At 41.0% G+C, this 14,660-nt stretch overlaps 4 protein-coding genes across 4 annotated transcripts; 2 read left to right on the top strand and 2 right to left on the bottom strand.

Annotated features, from left to right (window-relative positions):
• Positions 1 to 2: 2 nt before the first annotated feature.
• On the top strand, positions 3 to 2,231 carry mcts1 (MCTS1 re-initiation and release factor). Its single transcript, XM_040173311.2, has 6 exons — positions 3 to 333; positions 1,120 to 1,272; positions 1,385 to 1,482; positions 1,560 to 1,693; positions 1,816 to 1,883; positions 1,982 to 2,231. The coding sequence occupies exons 1-6, from the start codon at positions 323 to 325 to the stop codon at positions 2,061 to 2,063; spliced, it is 546 nt and encodes a 181-aa protein (XP_040029245.1). The 5' UTR covers positions 3 to 322; the 3' UTR covers positions 2,064 to 2,231.
• A 319-nt stretch (positions 2,232 to 2,550) lies between these two features.
• c1galt1c1 (C1GALT1-specific chaperone 1) lies at positions 2,551 to 5,484 on the bottom strand. Its single transcript, XM_040173307.2, has 2 exons — positions 5,279 to 5,484; positions 2,551 to 4,408 (listed from the first exon to the last, which is right to left on the bottom strand). The coding sequence occupies exon 2, from the start codon at positions 4,394 to 4,396 to the stop codon at positions 3,440 to 3,442; it is 957 nt and encodes a 318-aa protein (XP_040029241.1). The 5' UTR covers positions 4,397 to 4,408; positions 5,279 to 5,484; the 3' UTR covers positions 2,551 to 3,439.
• Positions 5,485 to 7,267: 1,783 nt separating this feature from the next.
• On the top strand, positions 7,268 to 9,095 carry urp1 (urotensin-related peptide 1). The gene is made up of 5 exons (XM_040173313.2): positions 7,268 to 7,409; positions 7,696 to 7,824; positions 7,916 to 7,956; positions 8,220 to 8,325; positions 8,914 to 9,095. Exons 1-5 carry the CDS (start codon positions 7,307 to 7,309, stop codon positions 8,943 to 8,945), a joined length of 411 nt encoding a protein of 136 aa, XP_040029247.1. The 5' UTR covers positions 7,268 to 7,306; the 3' UTR covers positions 8,946 to 9,095.
• A 97-nt stretch (positions 9,096 to 9,192) lies between these two features.
• On the bottom strand, positions 9,193 to 13,247 carry clic2 (chloride intracellular channel 2). The gene is made up of 6 exons (XM_040173309.2): positions 12,923 to 13,247; positions 11,719 to 11,828; positions 11,064 to 11,189; positions 10,861 to 10,961; positions 10,228 to 10,409; positions 9,193 to 9,795 (listed from the first exon to the last, which is right to left on the bottom strand). Exons 1-6 carry the CDS (start codon positions 13,010 to 13,012, stop codon positions 9,634 to 9,636), a joined length of 771 nt encoding a protein of 256 aa, XP_040029243.1. The 5' UTR covers positions 13,013 to 13,247; the 3' UTR covers positions 9,193 to 9,633.
• Between the last annotated feature and the right edge of the window lie 1,413 nt (positions 13,248 to 14,660).

The raw sequence follows: 14,660 nt of genomic DNA, 5'->3' as shown, positions 1-14,660 counted from the left end.
TTGGTTAAGTAGCAAAAAAATAATTAATAATTTTACTGAACAAAAACAACAACTAATACATACTTCAAGCAATTCTGTTTTTATGCCTCGAGTCACGTCATCGATCAGTTGACCCAAACTGCCGTGTAACGCACACAACTGTCGTAAAACGACGCAAACGTCAAACCGCTGGCCCTGGACTGCTAAACAGGCGTGGGATTGCTGTAGCATTACTTGTATTCCATTAGATACTTGAGTTTACCGTAACCGATCTAGCGCGGTGAGTCGGCAAAGGGGTTGTGCCAATTGAGGAACGTGGTACCGTGACAGCCGACAAACAAGGATGTTTAAAAAGTACGTTGCTGAATATTTCCATGTTGCAACGTTAGCTAACCACAGCTAGGTGGCTAACGCTCAGTGATTAGCAATCGCGTACTTCAAGTTTGTTATCGTCTCAAGTTCATTTAATGAGACACGAGTTATGATATTTTCTGATGTCCTTTGTTAAGATATATTCAACCAGATCGTAACACATATATGTATTGTGTCAGAGCTGTCTGTTCTGGTTTATAAACATACAATGCCTTAAAACCCAACTCGTGTCATCAATTGGGTATGTTGAGGCACATCTCAGAATTACTTGCTAAGCTTTATTTCATTTTGGATATTATGATATTTTTTTTCGCCCATAATACGATCGATATGTACATTTCCTGTTAATAACCTTCTCAAAACTATCAGATTGTATTGAAATGAATGTGAGCATCATACTTCCCCAAAATTGAATGTATTTGTACGCACGACAGTTAGAAGAATTCGCCTATGAAATGTGATACACGGATGTGTGATATGACATGCATAATTGTTGATGAATGTATTTTATGTGCGTTATGTTCTCTACGACTGTAAACTAACCTTTTTCCTAAACTATCTGTGCATATCTTTCGTTATTGGTTGATATTGGCTTGAAAACGAGGTATTTGACCTAAACCAAGATTGTTTACTGCCAGTATTTACCTTATCGTAGAATGAGTGAACTCCATTGTGCATGTTAGTGACGCACGTTTGTAGTCTTTGGTGAAATAGATTTTTGCCACATGAAGGCCATGTCACAAAAGCCTGCTCTGTTTACGGTTTCAGATTTGACGAGAAGGAGAACGTCTCAAACTGCATCCAGCTGAAAACATCAGTGATCAAAGGCATCAAAAATCAGCTCTTGGAACAATTTCCTGACATTGAGTCATGGCTTAATCACATAATGCCAAAAAAGGATCCTGTCAAAATAGTGAGATGGTATGACTCATCATTTAAATAATTTTATTGTGGAGTTGTTCACGTGATATCTGCTTTTGGTGTAGTAGTGTATTTTCTTCTCCAGTTTTAATATAATTATTTTTTCCCACAGCCATGAACACATTGAAATCCTGACAGTGAATGGGGAACTGCTTTTCTTCAGACAGAGAGAAGGACCATTCTACCCAACCCTCAGACTGTTGCATAAATGTAAGATCCTCTGATGCCAACTGCTCGATGGTTTTGCTTCCGTTCCCTCACACTGCTGGTTAATTATCTTTTCCCAGATCCTTTCATTCTGCCACACCAGCAAGTAGACAAAGGCGCCATTAAATTTGTTTTGAGTGGAGCCAACATAATGTGCCCTGGGTTGACGTCGCCGGGCGCTAAACTCTACCCAGCTGCCACTGACACCGTTGTTGTATCCTTTTTATGCAGGGAAGCTTTATCACTATAAAATATTATAACAAATATCATATCTCACCCTCCTTTGACATTGTAAATCAACTTGAGCACGAGTTTGTCTTTAACAAGTGGACGCAGGCCATCATGGCGGAGGGAAAACAACAAGCACTTTGTGTTGGCGTTATGAAGATGTCTGCAGACAGCATGTGAGATAATTTTTTTTCTACATTTTACACGAGCGACAATAAAATACTTTGTCGCTGTTCTCGTGATGCCTGATTTTCAATCTGTCTTTTTAAAACAGAGAAAAAGTCAACAAGGGAATCGGAATTGAGAACGTTCATTATTTGAATGATGGATTGTGGCACATGAAGACTTATAAATGATGACATCATCTGCAACGCCCGTCCCCCCTCTCTCTGGCAAGTGTGGAGCTCCTGAGAGCAACGCGTGAGCTACCCATCAACCGGTCACACCTAAGAACTTAAGCTGCGTAACCTGCTGAAGGCTGTGAATCAACCACCATGTGCACAAATAAAAGATCTGGCTTTAAATCATCTCAGTTGGTATTTCCGAACACCTAGTCTCCAAGCTTACTAATGTTCTGGGCGATTTAAATGTATGTTGGGAAATAATAAAATGGGGGATGGACTTGGAAACTCGGTAATATTTCATCATGACTCGTCTGGTTCAGTCAGCGGTTATGACGTAGCCGGACCACTTGTTGATCTAGGATGTGTGCGTACTTCCAGGATCTGGAAGTGGCAGGGTGTCACAAGTCGACCACGGCTGAACCTCCTTTATTGTGCAGTAGTTTTTATAATCTGTGTCATACTCAGACTACATATTACAATCATACAAGGAATCAAGCAGTAGGAACGGCAATAACTTTATTTGTTTACCTGAAAGTGGTAAAAAACAAAAAAACAAACATATACAACGCAGCTGCCGGCAATTCAATACATTCAGTTCCAATAAGAAATTAGTTCATTTTCCCTTTACCAAATATTCACATTATGCTTGACAGGGTACAAACCTGGAAACTATTGTATGATTTTCACTCATCCTCATTGCCACCTTTTAAAAGTCCTTGTTAGATCATTCAACACCACAGAGCTACATTACAAATAAACCAGAACTGTATTTTATTTAATTATGAAAAAGTAATTTAAGAATCAACATCTTGTCAGGCTGACAACCAGACTGCGTGTGTCTTGCGAATTAAGAAAATACAGTATGGAGTCAACATTGAGGATTATTATTTCCTATGCAGCTGTTTAATTCTTAAGTGGAAGTCAGTGCAGCTTGGTTGTGCCCCCAGATTTTTACTCAATATTGATCACGTGTGCCTCCATACAGTCTTTAAATATATAGCTGTTCTCAGTGATAACGTCACTCATAAGTAGCACTGAACAGTGTTATTTTCAAAACCGCCACTTAATAACTAAAGCAGCATTAAGTTATTAACTTTTAAGATACAACACTAAAACTTCAGATAATTGAGTCATGTCACAAGTTATATGTCCACGCTTTGTCTTCATCCTAAGGGACGGCACACCCGTCGCCTATTTTTGTACCTTTATCCCAAAGGAACGGGGTGCTGATTGTGCCAAGTGCAAACGGGTACAAATGTACATAAACGTGTTATCACCAGCTGGGAATCAGTTTTAAAAACAGAATTAGAAAAACCAATCGCCCCACAGTTAGGTTTGCCATCACAGAAGCAAAACATTTTAAAAAAGCCGCATCCAGCTTGACGGATTTAGTCATTATCTGAGCCTTCGGGAGCTTTGAACTCTAACAAGTCGTGGAAATCGTGGCCGTACGGACGGAGTCTGTAGACTCCGAACATCATAACCTGCATTTGATTGGGCGACATCCCGTTGAATGTGACTGCCACGTCGGAGCAGCAGCCCGCCACCACGTCGTTGGGGTTGGCCTGCATGCTGTCTGCCATCAGGCGCTCCACGCTCTTGCTGTTGAACAGGCCCTTTCCGTGGGAGTCCTCTCCGTTCTCCGCAAACACGCCGGTGTACTTGAGACACGTGGCCAGCTGCTTGTCCTCGCTCAGCTTCCACAGGGCGTGTCCCCTTTCTGGACATTTGTCCTCGTCCTGGAACACGCGTACGAGCCTTTTGAGCGCTTCGTAACTTAGAACGATGCCGCTGTCGTACGACACAAACTCAAGCTCCCCTGACTTCATCGCGTTCCCGAGGTAAAAGGGCTCGTTGGGATCCTTCGCAAGCACCAGGTATTTAAGATTCTCGATGATGGCGAACGTCGTGGGTTGGGCCACAAAGAACCAGCGCAGCTCTCCCGCGTTGTCGTAAGCGTGCTTTAGGGCTTTGCGCAACCTCGTCCAGTCGTCTTTTTCATTCAGGTCGTGCGCCTCGAGTGCTTTGGTGGACTCAGAGGTGTAGAACACAGCTTTGTCACAGTGTTTGCTCCAGGTGTCCAGCGCAGTAGCCCAGTAGGCGAGGATCTTGGGCTGGACCATGATGATGCAAGAGACCTGGACTTGATTTCTCAACTTCTGCATCTCAGTGTCAGAAAAGCGCCTCAGCTCATCTCTGCCCGAGGCCTGGACGTGATGGTGATGATGGTGGCTGTCCGTGTCGGACTCCACGCCGGGCCTGAAACTGCCCAGCAGCGACAGCAGCAAGCAGAAGATGCCTCCCATGGCCATCCCCTTCATGAAGTAACCTCCTTCGGACAACATCTTGGCAGCGGACTAAAGAGAAAATACATTGAATCAGCTGTCGCCTCCAAAGCACAATTCGTAACCACTTGTGATTGACGTCGCTTTGTGTGTGGGGCATGGATACTTACAACTTGTGCGAGATGAGAATCCTGCACTTGAATGCTTAAATAAGATCGTAAAAGGTTTAAATTACGGATTAATCATGCTTTTTGTTGATTGCGTAATTTACGTTATGAAATGTTGACTTTTTTTCTAAACCTGTGGTTGCCTAAAGCCCATCAGTTGTAGGACTCCAGCGTGGCTTAGGAAATCAGTGTGTCTGTTAAAGTCGTACTATGATTGATGATCAGGAAGAAGGAAGGGACTGAATAATAAGTAGAATAATTTTTTAGGTCTTATTCGGCCATATGATTGACTCAATACTTTTCTAGTATTTTATGAAAAAGTGCATTTAACCATTTAACCTTCTTAACCACATTCCCTGTTTTTGCTTCCAGCTGTATTTACTTTGGGACGTCATCAGTTAGACCTCGGCCGAGGACAACATATGAAAAACAGCCTGTATTTACTTATTTGCACCGTCTTCATAAACCTTTATCGAGAAGCGTTGCTTGCAGATTCGATATCGTTAAAATGACGTTACGCTTGTTCTTCTTGTTTTAACGAGTTTGCCAGCTGAAGTGCTCCGACGAAACGTTAAACACGTCGGTGAGCATTTCTGGGCAGCTAGTTGGCATTCACGTCATCGAGCCACGATTAAGTGACATCAAGGAGCTGTGCCAAACTGCTCGCTAACTGTTAGCCTGCTAGCATCGCACGGTTCACGTCACACTCGGGGTGTTTCGTTAGCATCATACATACAAAAAAAGAAGGAAAAAAAAGGACAAAGAGCATTGTTACCTTGCTCTGGTTAAGGCTGACGCGCCAGGTGGAGCCCCTGCTTTCGCTCGTCTACCGGCTTCAACTGTTTGGTGGGACTGCCGAAGTCCTGACGGGTAGTCAGTCAACAACTGCCGTCAGTCCGTCGCATGATTACCGGAGAGTTGCTCACTGTGAGCTACTTCCGCATACGGCGGTCACGTGACGAGGTCTCTATCCAATAGCCCCGTCGGGTTACATTGTTAGCGCGTGCTAAACGTAGTAATACGCAAGCAGTAAAAATAACACTTATTTTAAATGGAATATTCAATAACTGGATTGAATTTGAATATTGAATACATGAAGTAAAACACGTTATAAAAGACGTATTATTCTAAAGGTTCCACCAGAGAAATAAATATCATCTCTAAACTTCTCAGATTTCATTTAAAAAAACAGACAAAGATCAAATATTTGACAAAAAAAGAGTTTGAAAGAATGAATGCGAATCTGTCTAGCGGAATCCTCTCCTACAACAAAGAATCATCTGCTCAGATTTATCTTGTGAACAGAGATCCACCCGCATGTTCAAAACCACTGGACTATACTGAACTTCATATTCGGCCCCAGGTGCATCATTTAATGATGATAATATGACAGCTACACCAAAACAAGGACTTTTATTTTGCTGATTATTCTTCTCCTTAAATACATGCACCACTTACGACCTAAAAAAGTACTCTTTCTGTGATCACGATTCCCACATGAAAGAAATCCTGCATGTCATGTTAACATTGATAATACGTTACTGCTTCCTTCCTTTTCCAGATGGGCCATTTCTCTGTCTGGTTTGAAGTCACTGCTTTGATGTGCTTTTACCTCTTCCCACTGACACCTCAGTCGCCAAATGCATCAAATGTTGTTGTTTTCAACATTGTGGAGACAACCGTATAAATCACCTGATGTCACAAACTCATCTGAGGAGCATTAATGACTTTTCAGTTTGACAAAAAGCTCCATAGACCATCTAGCACCAACAACATCTTAACGTTTTGTGATGGTAACTGCTAATGATATATGATGAACAATTTAATATCGTACTATTTAACTATTTCAAACAAATTAGGAAATGCACTATATATCGTTTCAAATCCAACTTGAAAAAAAAAAATGTATGTGTGATGTGCAGCTCATATGTTGCTTTAGCTCATTGGCTGTCACTTGTTCGCTAGTGCACTTTATGTTTAATATTTTTTAACTTATTGTTATAAAATATTTTAAATTTTTAACTTTAACTTTATTCTCTTGTTTTATACTAACCCATAGCCTTATTCTACTGACCCATAGCATTAGCATTTCATTTTATTGTATTTTATTACTTGTGCACTGCTGTCTTATTGTCTGTTGTTACACTGTCTACTGTCACGCACCAACCGCCAAGACAAATTCCTTGTATGTTTGACATATTTTGGCAATAAATGTTTCCTGATTCCTGATTCCTGAAGGTGGCAAGTAGAAATGATAACTGTGCGGGAGTAAAAAATTCCAAATGATACTCCAGATGAACAAAAAGCACGACACAAGAACAAATTGTTACTATTAATTGTGCCTTTAACTTCAATGTGTCTGCTTCCTCAAACAGGCATAATTTAAGGCTTTAGAATTGTTAGCGATTCAACACAAAGTGACATACAAACCTGCAGGGACATATTTTCACCTGCTGTGTATTTCGGACATGAGCAATGACACTTTGGAGCAGCCCATCACACACAAACGGTGTAGGACATAAACCATCAGAGCTCTGCCGGACAGCCGCTGATTACTGCAGCAGAGTAAACATTTGTTTGGCCTCTCTGCACAAGCAAAGATAGGCTCTGCCTCAATTGACAGGGTGCCCTAAATTGTGTCAATGACGCCCGATCCATGGCGTCAAAACCATTAAGAAGAGACTGGGTGTGATGATAATGTATTGATCCGATCGTGATGGATGGCCACTGAGGATATATAAGCAAAGTTCTTTGCCGGGCAGAGTTACGGACCAGAATCCGGCCATCAAGAGACAGCGGCACCATGATTTCTGTAGCTCTGTTCTACCTCGTAGCTGTGATTTGTTCTGGAAGACGGACACATGCGCTTCCTTTGTACCCCGATACCAGCTTGGAGCCGCAGGCAGGTAAGGCCCTGTCTGTACTCTTTGCACTACTCACCTCTGCACGTCTTCAACTCGGTTGGTAGAGTGTGCAGCTGAAAGATTAAAATTATAGACAACATCTAGAAAACATGGAGAAACTGTTCCTATTCTTCAGAAATGTCTTCACCAGGTTCTTAACTTTCATAAAATGTTTGAATAATCTTTTTTGGTCTTTAGTTAATTTAAGATATGACAAAAAAAGTTATTCTGCTGCAAGAATCTTTGTGTCACAATGACAGGATGATGAGAGGGATGTTCATATCAACAGATTTCCTTCAGAAATTAGTGTCAGAGGTGCAGGATGGACCGAACACTGCCGCGGCGGAGCAGAGAGAGGTGAATAATCTGTATCCTCTGCTGATGAAGCACAACAGAGGAATGGAGTCCTGGAATACAGGTAATAGTAACACACATATTATCCTGATAAACGTGTCACATATAGTCAAAGTAATGGTTTTGTTAATTCTGATATTATTGTTTTTTTTAAGGAGCTAAAGATTCTGAGCAGCAAGATAAGTTTGCAAACATGGTAAGACCGACCATCTTTGACTTTTAAGAAAGGAAATAAATACACCCAGTATGCTGCATTGACATGCAATGGGAAAGAATTAATTGTGAAATGGCTCATTGTGCTGTATGCAGATGATAATGAAAGTAAATGAGGCAACAAGTGAATGTTTAAGGGCTGTTCCAGAGTTTGGGGACTCTGAAATCAAATGCATATCCTTTGAATATAAGTCTTTATTGTAAAAGAATATATATCAGCATCTTGTTTTTTTTTCTTGATTTTAGGTGGAGGACCTGAGAGAAGCCGTGTTGAAGATGGAAGCAGCTGACAGGCTTCGCTCTCAAGGTTTTCTTAGATCAGAACAGAACTTGCCAAAGGCAAACAAAAGAGGTGTGTTTCTCACCCACTGTCAAGCATGCTTCACAATATTTACACACACACACACACACACACACACACACACACACACACACACACACACACACACACACACACACAAAAGTCATATATTATATCGTAAAAAGTGTTTTTTTTTGTTGTCATCTGTTTATTTATGAGCTTCCCTTTAAGGAGTTATAGTTGTTGATAAACAGTCTAATAATAATTTATATCTCACTTACAATGAAATCATTATGTGTTGTACATCTTTACTGATTATGAAATAAGGTGGTATGGAGTAAATTATTACCATACAAGTAAAGTATAAGTACACTCAAATATGTTGACGAAGGATGTACAAAGCCACAAATTACCTTTAAAGGACGTTACAATCTGTACAACTTGTAACACTCTCTGTCCATGTGGAGAAACAGATTGACGTTAGGTGACTCGTATAATAAATATTAAATGTCATAAGCTCAAGGAGTTTAGGCAAAGTGTAAAAAGTGTTATATGTGTAAAAATATGTTATACATTAGAACATGCATTGTTGATTCCTGAAATGTTTCTTGCATTTCTGCCCTCTCTGATGCCTGATAGCGTGTTTCTGGAAGTACTGCGTCACCAACTAGAGCCCGGCAGCTGCACGACGTTTGGTGTGCTCTTGGCATGTTGGGAAACCCTCCATCATCGTTTTACCATCAAACGGTATATTTACCGTTGTACCAGATCAACAGATATATTTTTGAGGCTGAGAATAAACTTGCGTATCAGAAAAAAAATGTATGCCTGCTTTTGGTTTTGATATTTTGAAGGTATTTACTATTTATTTATTTGACCTAAGGAATGGAGTATTAAAAAAACGAGTCAGCATACAAATACATTTGATGTTCTTTATTAGTGTGATAGTGAGACAATTGAATCATACCAGGTACAGCGGTGTATTTAATGATTTGTATAGAAATGAAATGTGTTTGAGCTCACACCAACACAATCATATATGGATTTTAATTAGGGTGTTTTGATCTTAAAAAGCCTGGAAAAATATTTATTTACAATATAAATATAAACATGGATTGCACATTTGGCCAACTGTCTGTGAGTGACTAAGGATAAACAGTCATTACACATAAACAATAAAACATTTGTCTTCAGCTCGTCCCAAAGTCGTACTGCAGCAACAGGTAAATTGTTTTTTTCAGGTGAAAGTGTGTCTGATCCATTGCCACAGTTTATTCTTGTTTCTGCAGATCGCCATCTTTACATGCACAGTTACAATGACCGAAAACAGCCCATTGATTACAGACAATTCAAAAGGTTTTACTTCCTCTTGTTGGCCACGGTGAAGTAAGTTTTCTCGATCTCGATGTCGGCGGGACACGTCTGTTTGAACTCCTCTCTCTGGTAGGCGTTCTGAAGGTATCGCCACACGCCTGTGAACTCTGCGGGAATGTCAAAGTCGCAGTACTTCTTGGAAGCGATCTGAAGAACAAATGAAGAAGAAAGATGATTATACCTAAAGGCTTTTTACTCAAGAAAAAGTACCAATACAATAATATCAAAGTATTCCATATTATTATAGGTTATAAAAAGGTCTTATACACATATGTGTATTCATTTTTTGACTTTTTATTTAACAAAACGATTTTCACCTCTACAGTGAAACAGTTAAATGTGGTAAACAGTTAAATGTGTAAAACTGTTAATATGTATCGTTAAAAATGCATTTTGTGTTTTCTATGTAAAATCCTAATAGGAAAAAATTATGTGGAGTAAAAAGTGCAATATTTCCCCTAAGTTTAAAGTTCAAAATACAATACAATGGAACTGCTGAGTAAGTCAAATTCCAAGTACCTCAAAAAAACTAAACAATACCAGAAATGACCTCAAATGAAGTGTGAAGGCCTGTCTTACCCTGATCACGTGCAGTTTGGGCAGCAGGTTGCAGTCGGCTAAGGTGAGCCGGTCGCCGTCCAGAAACTTCCTCTTGGAGACGGTGATGGTTTCTCTGGAGTTGAGGTCAATCTCTTCGGGGAGGGGCGAGTTCAGGTAGATGTCCAGACGCTTGAACTCCCGCAGCAGGTTTTTCTCATGGACTGGAGGGTCAGAAACACAGAGAGGTGCCGAGAGGCGAAATGTGACTAACAAATATTTTATAAGAGTTAATCCACTACGTTTATTTAAAAGTGGAAGAATAAGTATCATTCCCACAATTCTCTCTGTTAGAGGTACAGAAATAAGAGTACTCATGATGCAGAATAACCCGTACAGTTTCTTTTATTGGGTTGTTATCACTGATTATTTTATATTTGTAAGTTAACATGTATTTATTTGTCTTTTTCTATTATTAATAACATAAACTGGAAATAAAAGTACCTCCATATTGAATTTAAGTACAGTCCTTAGTACTAAGTTCAACATCTAATCCAACATGAAGTCCGGTGAAAACACATTGAAAGTGTATGAATCACTTTTCTTTGCATCTTTACATCACGCCCCTCAGTTAAGATCGACATGCTTGATGAAGCGCAACGGTATTCAACTCACAGGTGTTGTTGGGACTGTTCTTGATGAAAGCAGAGAACTTTGCAAAAATGTCGGCACCCACGTCAAAGGACTCTTTGCTTAGTGGGCTGAGGTGAGGATACCTGCGGGAGGCGAAGGGAGAAACCTGGGAGTAAACCTCTCGGATGTGAATCAGCCATCGTCCATTGACCTGATATTTGGGCAATGATTATGGGAAACAATACCTGGGAGGGGCCAGTGTTTGTTCAAGGAACTCCTCGATTTTGATGAAGTCTGTTTTGAGGGTGCCGTTGTAGAGGAGGAAAGGAGGGTTGGTGCCGGGGGCCAGGTCTTTGAGCTCGGCTGGCTTCCTGGAGCGGGAGGACGGGAAAAGATGGAGAGGGAGGATGGGGGGGGGGGGCATCAGACTCTGTTAGACGTATTCATACAGTTTGTTCAATCAAGATCGTTGTCGCGCACGTCGAAGCGGAGAGCGCGTTGGTTATCGAGGTTGTCAGAACAAAACGCGGCTGTGTGGATTGATGGTTTAAGCATTTAGGCGCTGGGAGGAGTTTGCCGTTTCAAAGGCTTTCTGTGTGCGTGTGTTCTGACTCATTCAGTCATCATCGCCCTTTGCAAAGTTTTCCCGATCGTATTTGTTCACCGGTAACGGCTCTAAGAAACTCACACAATAAAGCAGCAATTAAAGACGCTGTTTGTTTGACGCCGACACAGAGGTCTTTGTACACTCCAACCTCAGAGGAACAATGTGCGCAACACACCTTTGACAAGTAAGGAATGGTGTGCGTTACTCTCAGTTTCTCACTGGTTTGCTTCTTTAAGCGAGTTCTGTGTCACAGTCCCTGGGACCAGATGCTCAGGAAGAGGAGGGGAGCTTACTTCCTCATGTCAACAGTGGTGACTGTAAACTTGACTCCTTTCAGCCATAAGACCATGAAGAGCCTCTGACAGAAGGGGCAGTTCCCCACGTTCTCGCCATCATGTCCGGCCTGAAAAACACAGAAACTAATGTTTAGTTGAACGGCAACATGAGCCACAATGGTCCCGTTTCACAGCATTTCTCTTCCCCTCGCATTTGCTGATAAACAAGTGAAAAGTGCATCCGGGCGGGTTCCTCAATGGAGGGAAAAGCCGACATTGTGTTGTAGTGGAAAAAGGAGACTCCTCTCTTAATATCAAAGGAAAATTTGACATTTTAGGATGTGATTTGTTTTCTTGTAGGAAGTTAGCTGAGAAGATTGATACTGTTTTCACTGTTGTGTGCTAAATAAGGGCCTGCAGCTAAGGTTAGCTTAGCATAAACACAGGAAACAACTTGGCTCTGTCCAAAGATAAACCTACATAACTATTTGCATGTTGTTTGCTCTATGCAAAGAATGACAATCCAATTCAACCACGACATTGGTATTAATTTTCTCATCCAATTTTTAGCGTTGAAGCAAAAAAACCCATTTTTTTCTTTTAAGGGACTGAATCTTATCTACAAAGATAGATAATACATGTTTACGACTTGCAATTACTTGGCCTTGTTTTATATATCAGAAGAGACAAAAATCAAGAACATAATGTTCCCATGTGTAGCATGAATATAATGAAGAGATCCTGATGTATGTAAACGCGTGGCGATTGGGCCAGAGGTTGTTTATGCCTCCATATGGGGAACCACATGGGAACGTGTGCGTCAGTAAAGTGGGTGTGGTCGGCTCCGGCTGGAGGCCAGTCACCCTGCACGCTCTCAGCTCCGTCTGTGAGGGCCATGATAAGGTGACCAGCGTGAGTTCAGGGGTAGAAAATGTCCCGCGACCCTCGGATACAAACACTTCTGTAGAACAGGTCTCCTGTTCCTGCCCTCTGATTGGTCATGAAGCAAAATACTGTAGATTTCTACTATTTTACAATAGTGGTGAGGAGCAAATTCTTTGTTCATTTTCTTCTCTCAGAGAGGATATAAAAAATTTAAGAGAGAGAGAGAGAGAAAGAGGGATTTCCAGTTCCAGTTCTTCTTTAGAGTGTAAACAGTTGTAATTCATTTTCCCTCACATCCTTTCAAGTATTTAACAAAACTGAAAGAGAAATGACTGACCTTAATGAACAACTCAACGCTGGGCTCCTTCTCAGAGTCCTGCCGGAGTGCCATGTCGTCCCCCAAAAAGTTAAATTCACTTCTCTTCATTAAAAAGCTTCCCCCTTGGGTTCTTTGCAACCCAGAAATCCACCCGCGGAGCTGAAGAAAGAGAAAAAACTCTGAAATCTGACAGCAGAGCCCTCGAACAAACGCCGCTGTGGTTTCGGGTGTCTCTGTGGTCGTGGATGTCAGGAGAAAGTGAAACACCCAGCTGGTTGTGTTTGGTCTGTGGGCTCCTTGAAGGCTATCGCCCTGAACATACTTCACTAGTCAGGAGGAGAGGGAGGACCCAGAGAAATGGGCGGGGTGCGTGCTCCCTCTTATAAAGACGATGCCAGAATCTATGAGCTTAAAATAGGTTTCTACTGCATATTGCGATACACAGGAACTGATAACAGTGACTCAAAACACTAATTTACACAATTCATTTTGGTAGAAAGTAGCCTTAACTTGGCACGGTTGATTGAAATCTGGTTGATTTACACAGAATGTTTGTTTTGGTGTCAGTGATGCAAGAAATGAAACCAAAAGTTGAAAAGTCACAGGGATTCTTCCTCAAATCAGTTTGTAATTTTATTAGTTAACATAAATGTGTTAGTGTAACTTGCTGTTGGTTTTTATGGTGAATTATTTTTCTATTATTATGATTTCCCTTAATCCCACAGAAAGGTCGAGTTGGGTCTATCCCAAACAAAGAAGGGATATTTCAGTTGTTTTTTGAGTAATGCGTCTTGGTGAAGGGAATCCCCTCAGTGTTGTGGGTATAAAACAAAAATTGGTGAAGCGTTTCTTTGAATTAGTGCTTGTTTTGCATGAGTAGAGGAGGCAAAGTAATAAATCCTTTGACTTTATACTTAAACATTTTTTTAAATCTGCTTTTAACTTGCATACAATTCTTTGTAAAGTGTTCATTAGAATTGAATAATGCGGCAGTTGCGTTTCATGACCCACATATTATAAAGAGTTTGGGGAGAGGGTTTGGCTCACTGCAAAATACTATCACTTACAGTAAAAAGGGGAAAAGCGATGTTATGACAAAATCCCCCTACTGTGGTTCAGACTTCCCTAAAGAAATGAGACACGCATCATGTGCAGAATTATGCAATGTGTTACTAGGAATTCATACAAAAGTAAGATACACCGCTACGTGAGGTTTGTTTTAAGTGGGTTTGTGCCATAAAAAAAGAAACCCATCACATTGAAATTTCAATGAAATCCTGGAATCCTGATGAATCACACTAGACCATCATAGAAATTCAGTGGCAGAGAAGGTTGTTGAAAAACCTACAAAGTGAGGGAGGTTATGTCCTGAGAGTTTTCAAATACCTGAGAGCTAATCTCCCTTCCCACACAGTGGTACCAACCCTCCTCCAAATAGAGGGTGTTGAGGGATCAGCCGTCTCCTTATGGACACATCCTATGGGAGGTGAATGGAATTTTACTGGAGTGTAAGGTGGGAGTGTCACTCTTACTTGTGCACCTGATTAAAATGCGGCCTCCTTGGCCTCCGTAAATTCCGTCCTCCCGCGGCCACGGAGGGAGTGTTTATTGGAGCCTGCGTGATAAATTACTGACGTGCCATTCAGATATGCATTTCAATTCACCATCACCAAGTTGCTGCAATCGCTGATAAGGTCAGTCAGAATAATTTCACAAGGATTATTTGTCAGTGTTTGTTTGGTATAACAACAGCCGC

This window comes from Gasterosteus aculeatus, chromosome 4 (genome assembly GCF_964276395.1).
Source record: "Gasterosteus aculeatus chromosome 4, fGasAcu3.hap1.1, whole genome shotgun sequence".
Classification (NCBI taxonomy): domain Eukaryota; kingdom Metazoa; phylum Chordata; class Actinopteri; order Perciformes; family Gasterosteidae; genus Gasterosteus; species Gasterosteus aculeatus.
The sequence above is the reverse complement of the archived record's forward strand: the minus strand, read 5'-3'. Positions and strand labels throughout refer to the sequence as shown.